Source organism: Mytilus californianus, unplaced genomic scaffold, assembly GCF_021869535.1.
Source record: "Mytilus californianus isolate M0D057914Y unplaced genomic scaffold, xbMytCali1.0.p SCAF_1, whole genome shotgun sequence".
Lineage (NCBI taxonomy): Eukaryota > Metazoa > Mollusca > Bivalvia > Mytilida > Mytilidae > Mytilus > Mytilus californianus.
Window position 1 is genome coordinate 9,016,599 of NW_026262581.1, and position 13,221 is coordinate 9,029,819.

Consider the following 13,221-nt stretch of genomic DNA (forward strand, 5'->3'; position numbering starts at 1 on the left):
ATTTTAACAAAAATTGAATTCTTGGGGTTCTTTGATATGCTGAATCTAAACATGCGTTTAGATTTTTGATTATGGGCCCAGTTTTCAAGTTGGTCCAAGATAGGGTCCAGTATTTAAACTTTGTTTGATTTCAACAAATATTTAATATATGGGGTTCTTTGATATGCTGAATGTAAACATGTATTTAGATTTTTGATTATGGGCCCAGTTTTCAAGTTGGTCCAAATTGGGGTCCAAAATTAAACTTTGTTTGATTTCAACAAAAATTGAATATATGAGGTTCTTTGATATGCTGAATCTAACCATGTATTTAGATTTTTTATTTGTGGGCCCCGCTATCAAATTGGTTCATATTGAGGTCAAAAGGGTCCAAAATTAAACTTTGTTTAATTTCATCAAAAATTGAATTATTGGGGTTCTTTGATATGCCAAATCTAACAGTGTTTTTAGATTTTTAATTTGGGTCCCGTTTTTTAAATTGGTCTTCATTGAGGTCCAAAGGGTCCAAAATTAAACTTAGTTTGATTTTAACAAAAATTGAATTCTTGGGGTTCTTTGATATGCTGAATCTAAACATGTGTTTAGATTTTTGATTATGGGCCCAGTTTTCAAGTTGGTCCAAGTTGGGGTCCAAAATTAAACTTTTTATGATTTCAACAAAAATTGAATATATGGGGTTCTTTGATATGCTGAATCTAACCATGAATTTAGATTTTTTATTTGTGGGCCCCGCTATCAAATTGGTTCATATTGAGGTCAAAAGGGTCCAACATTAAACTTTGTTTGATTTCATCAAAAATTGAATTATTGGGGTTCTTTGATATTCCAAATCTAACCGTGTATTTAGATTTTTAATTTTAAGTCCCGTTTTTTAAATTGGTCTACATTAAGGTCCAAAGGGTCCAAAATTAAACTTAGTTTGATTTTAGCAAAAATTGAATTCTTGGGGTTCTTTGATATGCTGAATCTAAACACGTGTTTAAATTTTTGATTATGGGCCCAGTTTTCAGGTTTGTCAAAGTTGGGGTCCAAAATTAAACTTTGTTTGATTTTAGTAAAAATTGAATATATGGGGTTCTTTGATATGCTGAATCTAACCATGTATTTTGATTTTGGACATTGGACCATAATAGGTAAATTAAAAAAAGTTCAAGTTCTTAGACCACATTCTTTCTGTGTCAGAAACCTATGCTGTGTCAAATATTTAATAACAATCCAAATTCAGAGCTGTATCAAGCTTGAATGTTGTGTCCATACTTGCCCCAACTGTTCAGGGTTCGACCTCTGCGGTCGTATCAAGCTGCGCCCCAGCGAAGCATTTTATTCTGAACTGTCATTGTCATCATCAAGGTGCTGTCAACTCTGAGCTTTTTTTAATAGGTTCATTTTATAATAAGTACTTATATAACACTATTCATGTTTGATGTACATTTGTATTAGCATCTATGTATCTCAAATGCATGCAGTATATGAGGCCCTGTCCCCTGAGTCATTATCCTGTAAAATAAAAATTTGAATGTTAAGCTTTTAATTAGTTGTTTCATTATGAACAGCCATGGATATGTAAAAAAAAACAAATTAGACCAAATTGATCCATAAAAGTTTTGCTTTGTTATCTGCTCAAGCAATGATTTTAATTCCTTTACAACATACATTGCAGCAATTTTCACAGTTAAAAAATGATGGTCTTGAGACATTTTTTGTCTCACAACCATCATTTTTTAACTGTGAAAATTGCTGCAATACATGTACCTCATTTTGGTAAAAAAGTAAAACCAGCCATTAATTTAAAGCAAACCACATGAACCACGACTTCATTATTTTCTATAGAAATTATGAAGATAACTTCATGATAGATAAATACATTGACCAATACAGACTGATCTATGTCAGTGATGTACATTATAGCAGTCAGAATAAAGTGATACCAGGTGGGCAGTGCAAGCTCTTTGGTGCTCTATTTTATCTATTTAAAAACTCTTTTTAATTAAGAACATAACCTTATTATAATTAGCTGATGCATTAATAGTTTAAAGCTTTATGACTAATATTTTCCACGAGAATATGAGATTTTCACCTCTTTTTCTGCAAGCATCAATGATCACTTAATTGCACCTACTAAATCAGGTTCTATTTATTCAGAGCTGTTGATTCATCCTGTATCATTAATTAAAATAGGAAATGTTTGTACATTAGAGTCTGAATTGACGTTTATTGAATTCCGATTTGTGAAGAAATAAATTTCAATAAGCTGCACAAACCCCCAGTCGAAGAATTTATATCTGAGTACGTCAAATCATAGAATGTAAGATCTAATGAAAGAAGTTGTCACTCAGGATAATGATGTATGGAAAAATCAATCTGGTATGGTAACTGACGCAGTCTTGATAAAATCACTGTCATACTGCAAATTCTATTCACCATATATTGAATGTTTTCAAAATGGCCAGACACGGGGAAAATTATGGCACCAAGAAATATATCTGTACAATGAAATTAAACATCAATTGACTTGGTACAAACAAGTCTGATTAGTTTATTGTTAGGATAACTGTTACAGAACTAACCTTTTTTACTCTTCCTTACTGTAATTAACTTGTCAACAAAATGTTCGCCCTCAGGAGACAGAATGATATTGAATGGTAAAGACAAATTGACTTCATTCTGTTTTATTCAACCAAAGCAGTTTTCTGAGAAAGTATTCCACAGTTTTCTGTACACCACGGTTTTAAATACAATAGAGCTATTACTACTGGTCAATCACATCATCTTAAACATAGCTTCCAGGCGTCATGGTCTTATGGCACAGTGCATTGTGTATTACGTTAGGTCTTTGGTGGAAAATTGTTTTAAAAGGATGAGTGAAATTCATGATTATACAGTTGTATTTTTTGTTTCCTTACTGTCTTGTTGTCAGTTAGTTAGTTTGCTGATTGACTGAGCTGGCCTAAACCAAATCTAGCAAAATTATCAATCATAATATCTTGTTTTTGTCCCCCGCGAACGCATTGCAGGGGACATTGAAATACCAGGCGTCAGTCCATCCGTCTGTCTGTGTCCGTCCGTCCGGTCTTGTTAGCACTCTCTCATGTACAGTTCTTGTCAGATTTTTATGAAACTTATAGCATAGGTTTATATCAGCAATGTCTTGGACGAATTGGAAAATCAGTGCCGATCAATTATTTTTAAAAGAGTTATGCCACTTACAAACATTAATTATATGGAAAATTGCATCATTAGCGCTCTCATATGTACAATTCTTGCAAGATTTTTATGAAACTTATATCAAAGGTTTATATCAGCAATGTCTTAGACGAGTTCGAAAATCAGTGCAGATAATTTTTTTATGCCCCTTGGAAATATTGATTATATAGAAAATTGCATTGTTAGCGCTCTCATGTGTACAATTCTTGTTAGAATTTTATGAAACTTATATCATAGGTTAATATCAGCAATGTCTTTAACAATTTCGAAAATCAGTGCCGATCAATCAATTTTAAAAGAGTTATGTCCCTTGGAAACATTGATTATATGGAAAATTGCATTGTTAGCGCTCTCATGTGTACAATTCTTGCCAGACTTTTATGAAACTTTTATCAGAGGTTTATATCAGCAATGTCTTTGACACTTTCGAAAATATAAGTGCTGATCAAATATTTTTAACTAGTTATGCCCCTTGGAAAAATTAATTATAATGGAATTGGCATTGCATTTGCTCATTTGCTTAATTTCTCTAAGATATTTATAAATTGTTTTAAAGAACAAAAAAAAAGTGTTTTTTTTTAGTTATTGCCCTTTGATAGATAAAAGATGTACAATGCGGGGGACATTGGAACTCTGTTCTTTTATTTATTTAGATAAACAAGAATATAAAAATGTTGTATTAAAAAACTTTTTATTTTACAGAATTGTCTTCTAGAGATAATAAAAGACAGTGGCCATCACGTTTCCTTAGTCTTCACAAACGACGGCAGCGACGACGGCCTGTGGCAAGTCTGTCTCATCAACATGTCTCATTATTAGATACCCAATATCAACGACAGGCTGAGGTAAAAACACGTATTAGTTAGACCAAATCATTAACAAAGAAACCGTAATAATGAATGATTTGAAATTGTAAATTTGGAAATGATTTTATGTAACAGATTGTTTATTAGAGAAACCACAGAACTTATTCCAAGAAATAGAGCCAAAGTTCTAAGCAAAGCTGTATGACTACACCAAATGAATGTTTAAGTTGAGATTGATAGCTGAGAGGTTTGTTTAAGGATGAATAGTTGATTTGTTCCGCAATATTACATGAAAGCTCTATTACTCTCTGTTAACATGGTATATATATTCTTGAATTGTTGATGAAATACACACTAGTAAATAACAGTTTGAACTTGTATGGAAAGTGCACTTTTTGCAATGTCTGAAATATATATGTTATATAAATACATGAAAACAGTACTTTTACAAAACAACCTCTTCTCAATAAAAGTTTTTTCCAGGGTAAAAACATTCAAAACCTGCCTCTTTTAGGCAATAACCGTTATTCAGGAAAACAATTCTAGTATCTATAGTACCTTTACATAGAGAACAATTAAGAGATTATTGTATTTGAAGCTTTGCGGACGTCCATCGGTAGTTTTACTGTCGCAAATTTAGTTTACCTGGCGATGCGTAGCGGAGACAGGTAAACTGGTATTTGCGACAGTAAAACTACCGATGGACGTCCGCAAAGCTTCAAATACAATACAGTTATCTCTATTCTAATGCAAAACAAGTACATAATTCAATTTTAATCATTATTTCAGTGTAAAATTTTCATTAAAGAAAATTCCGCGAAAAGATGTTATCTTCTTTGGCCCCTAAACTAGGTGACGTCATAGGTATGCTTCAGCGTCAAACGTAAACACCAGGTGTTTTCTGGCTTCTTTACCGCTTCAGAATGTAATAAAATTTGATAAAAAGAAAATTTCTAGGTGCAACATGTGAGTTTTTGGCTTTTTATTGTAGAAATTACATGTCAATACATTCCGCAATTCAAAATGTCGGCTTCCTTAGTTACAGACAAGGAGATAGAGAATTTTACGCTTACTGTCATCCAATCAGAACCATTGATACAAAATAATTGCATTAGAATCAAATATTACTGGTGTACTTTAAGGAAGATTTGAAGACAGTATATTATAGATAGATTTTCTTCTAATTTTCTGTATTTTGTTGTAGTGTCTCCTTTCCAATGTGGGCAATTGGAATTTTGACATTTTCAGCCTGGATCTTTTAACCTGTGGTAAGTTTGTTTGTCATTTGGCAACATTTACATGTGGTGAATTTAATTTTAATGTTGTTTCCTAAAGATCTATCGAAAAAAATAAGTAGTTATAGTTGATAAAACATCACTAAAGTTAAAATGTTCTAATATAGTCATATGCAGTAACTAACCAGATATAGGATAGAGTTGTAAGTTTTAACATTTTCACTCTTGTTTTTTTTTGCAATATGCAATATCAGCTACATTAAAACATGATTTATATCTGCCCAAAAGGAAATGACCTTTAACAGCTTGGATGACCAAAAAAAACGTATATATGATTTATTATAGATAACATTAAATTTAACTGGGTCATAAGAATTAAACACTTTTTACATATGCTAATATAAGCAATATCTACTGGTTTACGTGTCATTATAGCCATCAGAACAATATGAATAGGTTGTCTCTCAGATTCATTCTTCTATCCAATCTAGGTTTTGTTTAATTTCATTAGTATATATGTTGATGTATGGCTAAACAAAGATTTGGATGTTAATCTTTTAGATATAAAACACAAGAATATCTAGTTGGGTAATTGCTTCAGTCAGAGTAATAGGTGCAACACTCCTTAATGTTGATATTTAGTAATTTAAGATCAAATAGTGTTTGTTAAATGTACCTTGGTAGAAACAATTATTAGTTATATGGCTATTTCTGTTGCAGGTAGACCATTACTTCACATCGCCCTTAATATTTTCCGACAATATGATCTCATAAATACATTCAGCTTAGACATCATGAAAGTGTTTCAGGTTTTCTGTAAGTACTACTACAGGAATAGTCTTATATAATGAAACCTGTTTTAAGAGACCAACCATTTAAGGGAGAGCAAAAAAGTGGTCTCATAAAATACAGGTTCAATCTGTATGAAATGCACTACATAGGGACCTAAAATTTATGGTCTTATAACACTTTTTTTGCTTAATAGTAATACAGGTGGTCTCTTTAAGCAGGTTTGACTGTATTTGGCATTGAAGGTAAAAATTAATGAAGATGGTTGTAATTTGTCAATGAGACAGCAAATCGCCAATACAAAAAAAAAGACATCTAGAGGTCAACAGAAAGTCTTCAACAGTAGACATATTGCTGTACAACATATCAAGCTCTAAACTGCATTCAAGTCTAGATCATTTGTGAATACATAAACAGAGACTACGAAGATCTTGTAACTGTAAATTCAGAAATTTTTACTGAAAAGTTATTATTTAGATTGTAGAAATATTGGCAAAAATGCGAAATTATTTTTTATGATTTCAGGAAATGCTGCATACAAATACATTTTGTATATATAATGCTTTCCAAATTGAAATTGCAAATTTTTATTTTTGCAAATCCTACAAAGAAAATTATTGCAAAAATTTTCTGAATTAACAGTTTTAACATCAGTTTTTATGAAGGAAAAACACACACATAAAATATAACTAAAGACATATATACTGATTAGGTTCCTGACTTTGGAAAGACACATTAACATATGGCAACATCTGATGGTATTGAAGAGTCATCATAGAAAATATGTTTGTCAACATTGATGTCATAGTTGTCTGTATAAAGTTATTTAGGGAAGGAAGACTTTGTTGATGTACAGGTGACTTAGTCTAATGTCAACATATCATACTCATCCAAAATTGAAGATCTGGAAACATTTATACTCCACAGATGTGACAAAATATATGTCTTTTGTTCTGATTCCATTGCAATCCTTTGGGGGGAAAGATAAACTCTTATATGAATGGATGGTGTTCAGATGTTCAGTACAATCTCCTGCTTTCAAGCATACATGTCTCTTTGAAATTCTATAAAAGCCTGATAAAATGCTTAAAGTCTGATTGTATAATGGGAGCTGCTCCAATTAAAAAAAATTGTACTTGTTAACATTTTTTCTATAGAATGATCTGACAAATTTAAAGATAATCCTTGAAATGGCCAGTGTTATATGAAAAAAGAAAATATATAACTTTCTGATAAAAGAACTTAATAAACTTGTGACTACATGGCTGTCTCATAACATATTGAAAATTAATGTTATGCAATACTGGCTTTAATCAACTTGGTGAAATATGCTTATTTGTGAAAGGAATACACAGAGCACACAGTGCATGTGACTTTTATGTGTATGGGTCCAATGATAGGTCTTTTCTTGGTGCACAGGTATGTCTGTGCGCAGAGTGGGTTTTGTGGTTTGGGGGCAGACATGTTTGTCTGTACCTTGTCATGAACCTTAACCATCATGGCCAGGCTCTGGAACTTAGTAGGCAAATGCTGACATAAATATGAGCCGATAGTGTGCTAAATGTCCTTCTGTACACCATAACTCATGATGGTTATCCTTAGAAAGGAGGTTTATACAGAGCAAACATGCATACAAACATCTTCAGATTTTAGGTCTTAGGTGAAAATGATACTTACAGCAGGTATTGTTAAACCAAAATTTTGAAGAAACTGGTATCCAGATTATTTTGATTCATCATATTTAGGGGGATTATGCTCCTAAGAGAGGGATGATGATCTATGATTTGCTTTTAAGGGCACAGGGTTAAAGGTTAAGGTCACCGTATTTTAGAATAGGCACAGAGTTAAATGTCAATTGATATGTCCAATTTCACCAAACTATTATAGGGTAGTCCTCTGTAAATAGATTCATTATTGAAACTTCCCAATATAAAGAAACTGTTATTCCTGACAGTAGTATAAAGATAAGGAGATGTGGTTATAACTACTTGATTACTATAAGACTCCAGTTGTCTCAGGTATATATGCTGAACAAGTTGTCAAAATGCTTAAATATATCAATTTGCACTAGGAGTAACCTTTTATCAAACTTCAAAAGACAAGGTCATACAAATCCCTACACAGTGGATTTGGTGAACAACCAATCTGCCATTCACGATTTAACACTCATTGAAAAATGTGTTAATATTTTTTGGCTGAAAAATACATGAAAGAGTAATAAAAAGAATTTCTTTCTCTTTGCTTACCAAGTTAAGTATGTTCCTGTTTATGAAGGTTTAATAGATTAGCGATTTCAGATAAAAGTGATACAAATAATTTAATTTCTTTTAACACATTTTGTACAGAACTAGCTGTAACTAGTGCTTCTGACGCATTGATTGTGATTGACTTAACAAGTATAAAAGTACAACAATAGTGCTATTCAATTAGATTAACATGACGCAACACTGGAAACCAAATCATTAGTTCTATTTATCTAATCAAACTGTATCTCAAATAATCAACAGTTTTCATGGCTCATATTATTGACATCCTGATGATTTATTGAACACAATTTTGAAAGGAATATATGATTCAAGTCCCTCTGCCTATTAAGTCCATTCTGCCTATTAAGTCCCTCTGCCTATTAAGTCCATTCTGCCTGTTAAGTCCCTCTGCCTATTAAGTCCATTATGCCTTTTAAGTCCATTCTGCCTATCAAGTCCATTCCCGGCTTTTAAATCCATCTCTGCCTATTAAGTCCATTCTGCCTTTTAAGTCCATTCTGCTTTTGAAGTCCATTCTGCCTTTTAAGTCCATTCTGCTTTTGAAGTACATTCTGCCTATTAGTTCATTCTGCCTTTTAAGTCCAATTGCCTATTAAGTCCATTCTACCTATCAAGTCCATTCTGCCTTTTAAGTCCATTCTACCTATTAAGTCCATTCTGCCATTTTAAGTCCATTCTGCCTTTTCAGTCCTTTCTGCCTTTTAAGTCCATTCTGCCTATTAAGTCCATTCTGCCTTTTAAGTCCATTCTGCCTATTAAGTCCATTCTGCCTTTTAAGTCCATTCTACCTATTAAGTCCATTCTGCCTATTAAGTCCATTCTGCCATTTTAAGTCCATTCTGCCTTTTCAGTCCTTTCTGCCTTTTAAGTCCATTCTGCCTATTGGTCCATTCTGCCTTTTAAGTCCATTCTACCAGAAACCTGCATTGGTAGTTCAGTGATCAAGATTATCCCCAATACAATCCTCTTATAATTGACTTATTTCCACTACAATTGGAAAAGTTTAGTCAACATGTTATGCTTGAACGACTTCTATAAAGTTTTGGGTTCAGACTATTATCTCTGATACCCATTGTGATATATACATTGTATTTCATCACTTAAGTTGTCCTTTTATATATAGTTTAAGAGGCTCTGTAATGTTTTAGTCAAGGTTATCAACATTTTATATTTTTATAACTACTGTAAAGTTTTGCATAAGGTTTCATTTCGTAAGTTCTGTGTAATATTTTTACGTCAAAGCATTTTGGACTATCACAATAGACTTTTTTCTTGCTACCATCTTTTGACTCCCTAATATATAATTTTTCAACAGGTTACCTTCTCTGTTGTAGGACATTCTGGTATTTGTTAATTGAGAGCAAGTAAACGAAATAAAATCAAGCTTATAATTGGTGCAATTTTTGGGGAAAAAATAACTAATTAATGTTTTCTATACATAACAAAATCATTGGAAAACTGTTGATTTTTTTTCTCAAATTGCACCAATTAAAAGCTAGATTTTATTTCTTTTAATTGCTCTTATTTGACCTGAGTACCAGAATGTCCTACCACAATGTAGGTAACCTATCGAAAAATTATATACTCCTTAAGTCAAAAGTCGGTAATATGAAAATAGTCTATTGAATTTTAGATAAATAGTTTCATGAAAACTTGACTATTTTTAAAGCTTTATTTACCTTGAAAATTTTCAATGACAAAATGTGCAAAAAGCTTTTCAGTTTGGTTAAAAAAAATCAGTTTGTATATTTCTTTGTACAAAAACACAATGAATGCAGCATTTATGAGAATTTATATTTTTCAGCATTAATAGAAGATGGTTACCATAGTACGAATCCATACCATAATGCTGTTCATGCTGCAGACGTCACACAAGCTATGCATTGTTATCTTCAGGAGAAAATGGTGAGCTTGTTGCAATAAAAAAAAGCCTAATTATAGTGATATTATGGCTTAACAGTCTGATCATCCACTTTCTATTGGTTACCTGGAAACCTATAACTTTATATAATCTTGTCATCTATATGGTTATAAAGGTTCAGATTTCAAAATGTCATCTGTTAAAGCTTAAGCTTTCATAATGTCATCTTTTATCAAATGTATTTTAGTTATTTGGTTCATTGTGGAGTTAGAGCAAAGACTGGACGATTTGGAAGTCAGAATAACGTGTCTGGATAGGCTAACATGTCTTTCAATGAACTGATGCCTTGAGAACAAGCAAGATAAAAATCCAACTCAGTGTGTTTGTCTAGTACAAAACGGGGTTCATACCCAAAATCACATTAACATTTTCTTGTCCTGGTATGCATATAATATTTGCTGCTGGACGGTATACACCATTTTGTCCATCCATCATGCTCTCTAGTAGTCCGATATAGTTTTCAGGATGTGTTCTGTTCCTCAGTAATATTGCATGACATTTCAACAATATTTGGTATGTGGGTGTAATCAAGATGTGTCATATGGCCTTGATCAGTTTTTCAGATAAATGTTTTTCCTCATAACTCTGTATGACAGGTCAACAATATTTTGTGTATATCTACGTTTTTTGTATGGTTGGGTTCTTGTCTCATTGACATATACCCTCATCGTCTACTTTTATTCAAACATATATGTGTTTCTGACATATAATCCTACATATATTTATGCTAAAGACTGTTCAGGTAAAGTTTTTAATATTTGGTATGAAGATTTCAGTGAAATGATAGCATGTGGATCTGCTATAGGACTCATGCCTTTTCCCTTATTTTTTCTCCATCTATTGAGTTATTGTTTTTGCTTAAAGGCTGTGAAGGTCTAATGATACTGTAAACATTTTGTAAGTTGATTTATAATAAGGACTACTTGTGCATCTGACAGGTTTCATTGATCTCAAATTCAGATTTCATTGACAATCGTTTCTAGTGAGTTCAAACTTTATGCAAAGGATGTAAATTCAAAAGTGGCACTTTTTCATAAGAGCCAGACTCTCTGAATTATTGAAAGATTTTAAAAGGGATCTTTGTTGATTTCTCCTACCTCTTTCCCCAATCTGCCAATGTCAATGGTTTTTGCCCTCAAAGAAAGTCAGAAAATATTGTTATTTCGTAATTCTGTATAAAACAAACCAAAACGAATTAGTTAATAAAATTTACATTCCCAAAATTCCAATACTCTGCAAGTTCAGCAGATCTCTTAAATCAAAGCATTAAAAAAAACTGCAGTTGATGAATTGCTGTGGGATTATTTATTTGCATATAAAGGACAAATGACTTTCTGAGGAAAATCAATATTATTGTCATTTAGTCAGCACTTTTTGTTACATAATAACCTATGATGTAATCCATTGGAATGATACAATTAACACCAACCTAAGATTAATCATGTCACCTCTATCCTTAAGAGGATAAGGTTACAGAATAAACATATATGATTAATATTAATTCATTATATAATATCATTTATACAATATACATATTCAGAGAAAACTAATTAGACTAGGGGCAGAATTGTACAACCAAACAATAAATTTTGTTTGAAATCTTTTGTGTTTGATATATGGCTACTTTTGTGAAAAGTGATTTTGTTTTTATTATATATGTTCATGTGTTTTTAAAAGAAAGTAATTTTCAACTATGAATCAAATGACTGACTTGTATTGCATTTTTTTTTTATCATTTCAGCTACAGGGTTCCATTCCAAAATTTGAAATCATGACTTCATTAGTAGCTGCCATGAGCCATGACCTTGATCATCCAGGGGTCAACCAAACTTTCATGATTGCTACAGCCAATCATTTAGCTGCCCTTTACAAGGTACTGTGTTGTTCATTATAAATCTGAAATGATTAAAGGAAGGAATATGGAAGGCTAAATGTGCCAATACTATGAGAATGCTTGCTGCCTGTAGTGAGGAACTTATGGACAAAGGCTATAACTATGTGCCTAAAAAAACCTGGTAGTTGATAGATAAACAAAATGACATTGTTTTATTATAGAATATACATCAGCATGATATATAAATGAAACAAGTTTTAGGAATACATATTGTCTATGTATTTACATGTTTATTTCTATTTTGAAATAAAAACAACTAATTTTACATGTTTATAGCTTTATTTGACCACAATTGTCTATTTTACTTTCAGAATACCTCAGTTCTAGAAAATCATCATTGGAGATCTTGTATAGCCCTCCTTCAACAATCCGGTGTTTTTAACCATTTTGATAAAAAGACATGGGAGCAAGTAGAATGGCAACTCAGATCATTAATACTAGCTACTGATATTACTAGACAACAAGAATTTCTCTCTAGGTTTAAGGTAAACAACAACACAGGGTGTTCACACCAAAACACATGTCTCATATTATTTATATCTAGGTGTATTAAGGGCCAGATTTGGCCATACAAATGAGGTAAATATATTTGGTGGCCTAGGGCTGTTTTCTGCTCTTTGGTTGGGTTGTTGTCTCTTTGACACATTTCCGGTTTCCATTCACAACTTTATCTAAAATCATGTTTTACTTGGATAAAAATATTTGATAGAAATTTATGCAAAATGGAAACTGTATGGCTTTTCATATATAATGAATATATATTTATAAGGATAAAATATGACATGCATTTAATTATTTGAAAAAATTACAAAAGCATATAATTTTTACACATATTTGTTAGTGGCTATATCATGCTCAACATGCAGCTTCAGACATACTAATTTTTGACCTTTTCAAACTGGACCAAATCACTACTTGACCTAAAAATTCATGCCCCAAATTTTTATACGACCGCAAAAAAATTTTTGTGGTCGTATATTGGTATGACGTTGGCGTCTTCGTCGTCCGGCGGCGTCGTCGTCGTCCGGCGTCGTCCGAAGACACATTGGTTTTCGCACTCTAACTTTAGTTTAAGTGAATGGATCTTTATGAAATTTTACCACAA

General features: G+C 32.1%; 1 protein-coding gene across 4 annotated transcripts in view; it reads left to right on the plus strand.

Annotated features, from left to right (window-relative positions):
• The window catches only part of LOC127699323 (high affinity cAMP-specific 3',5'-cyclic phosphodiesterase 7A-like), a 106,701-nt gene that overhangs the window by 78,855 nt on the left and 14,625 nt on the right, over positions 1 to 13,221 (plus strand). For all 4 annotated transcript variants that reach the window (XM_052203026.1, XM_052203027.1, XM_052203028.1 and 1 more), the window contains 6 exons: positions 3,907 to 4,049; positions 5,215 to 5,278; positions 5,966 to 6,061; positions 10,106 to 10,206; positions 11,964 to 12,095; positions 12,428 to 12,601. In XM_052203026.1, the coding sequence (XP_052058986.1) occupies positions 3,907 to 4,049; positions 5,215 to 5,278; positions 5,966 to 6,061; positions 10,106 to 10,206; positions 11,964 to 12,095; positions 12,428 to 12,601 (710 nt within the window). The remainder of the gene's footprint in view (positions 1 to 3,906; positions 4,050 to 5,214; positions 5,279 to 5,965; positions 6,062 to 10,105; positions 10,207 to 11,963; positions 12,096 to 12,427; positions 12,602 to 13,221) is intronic.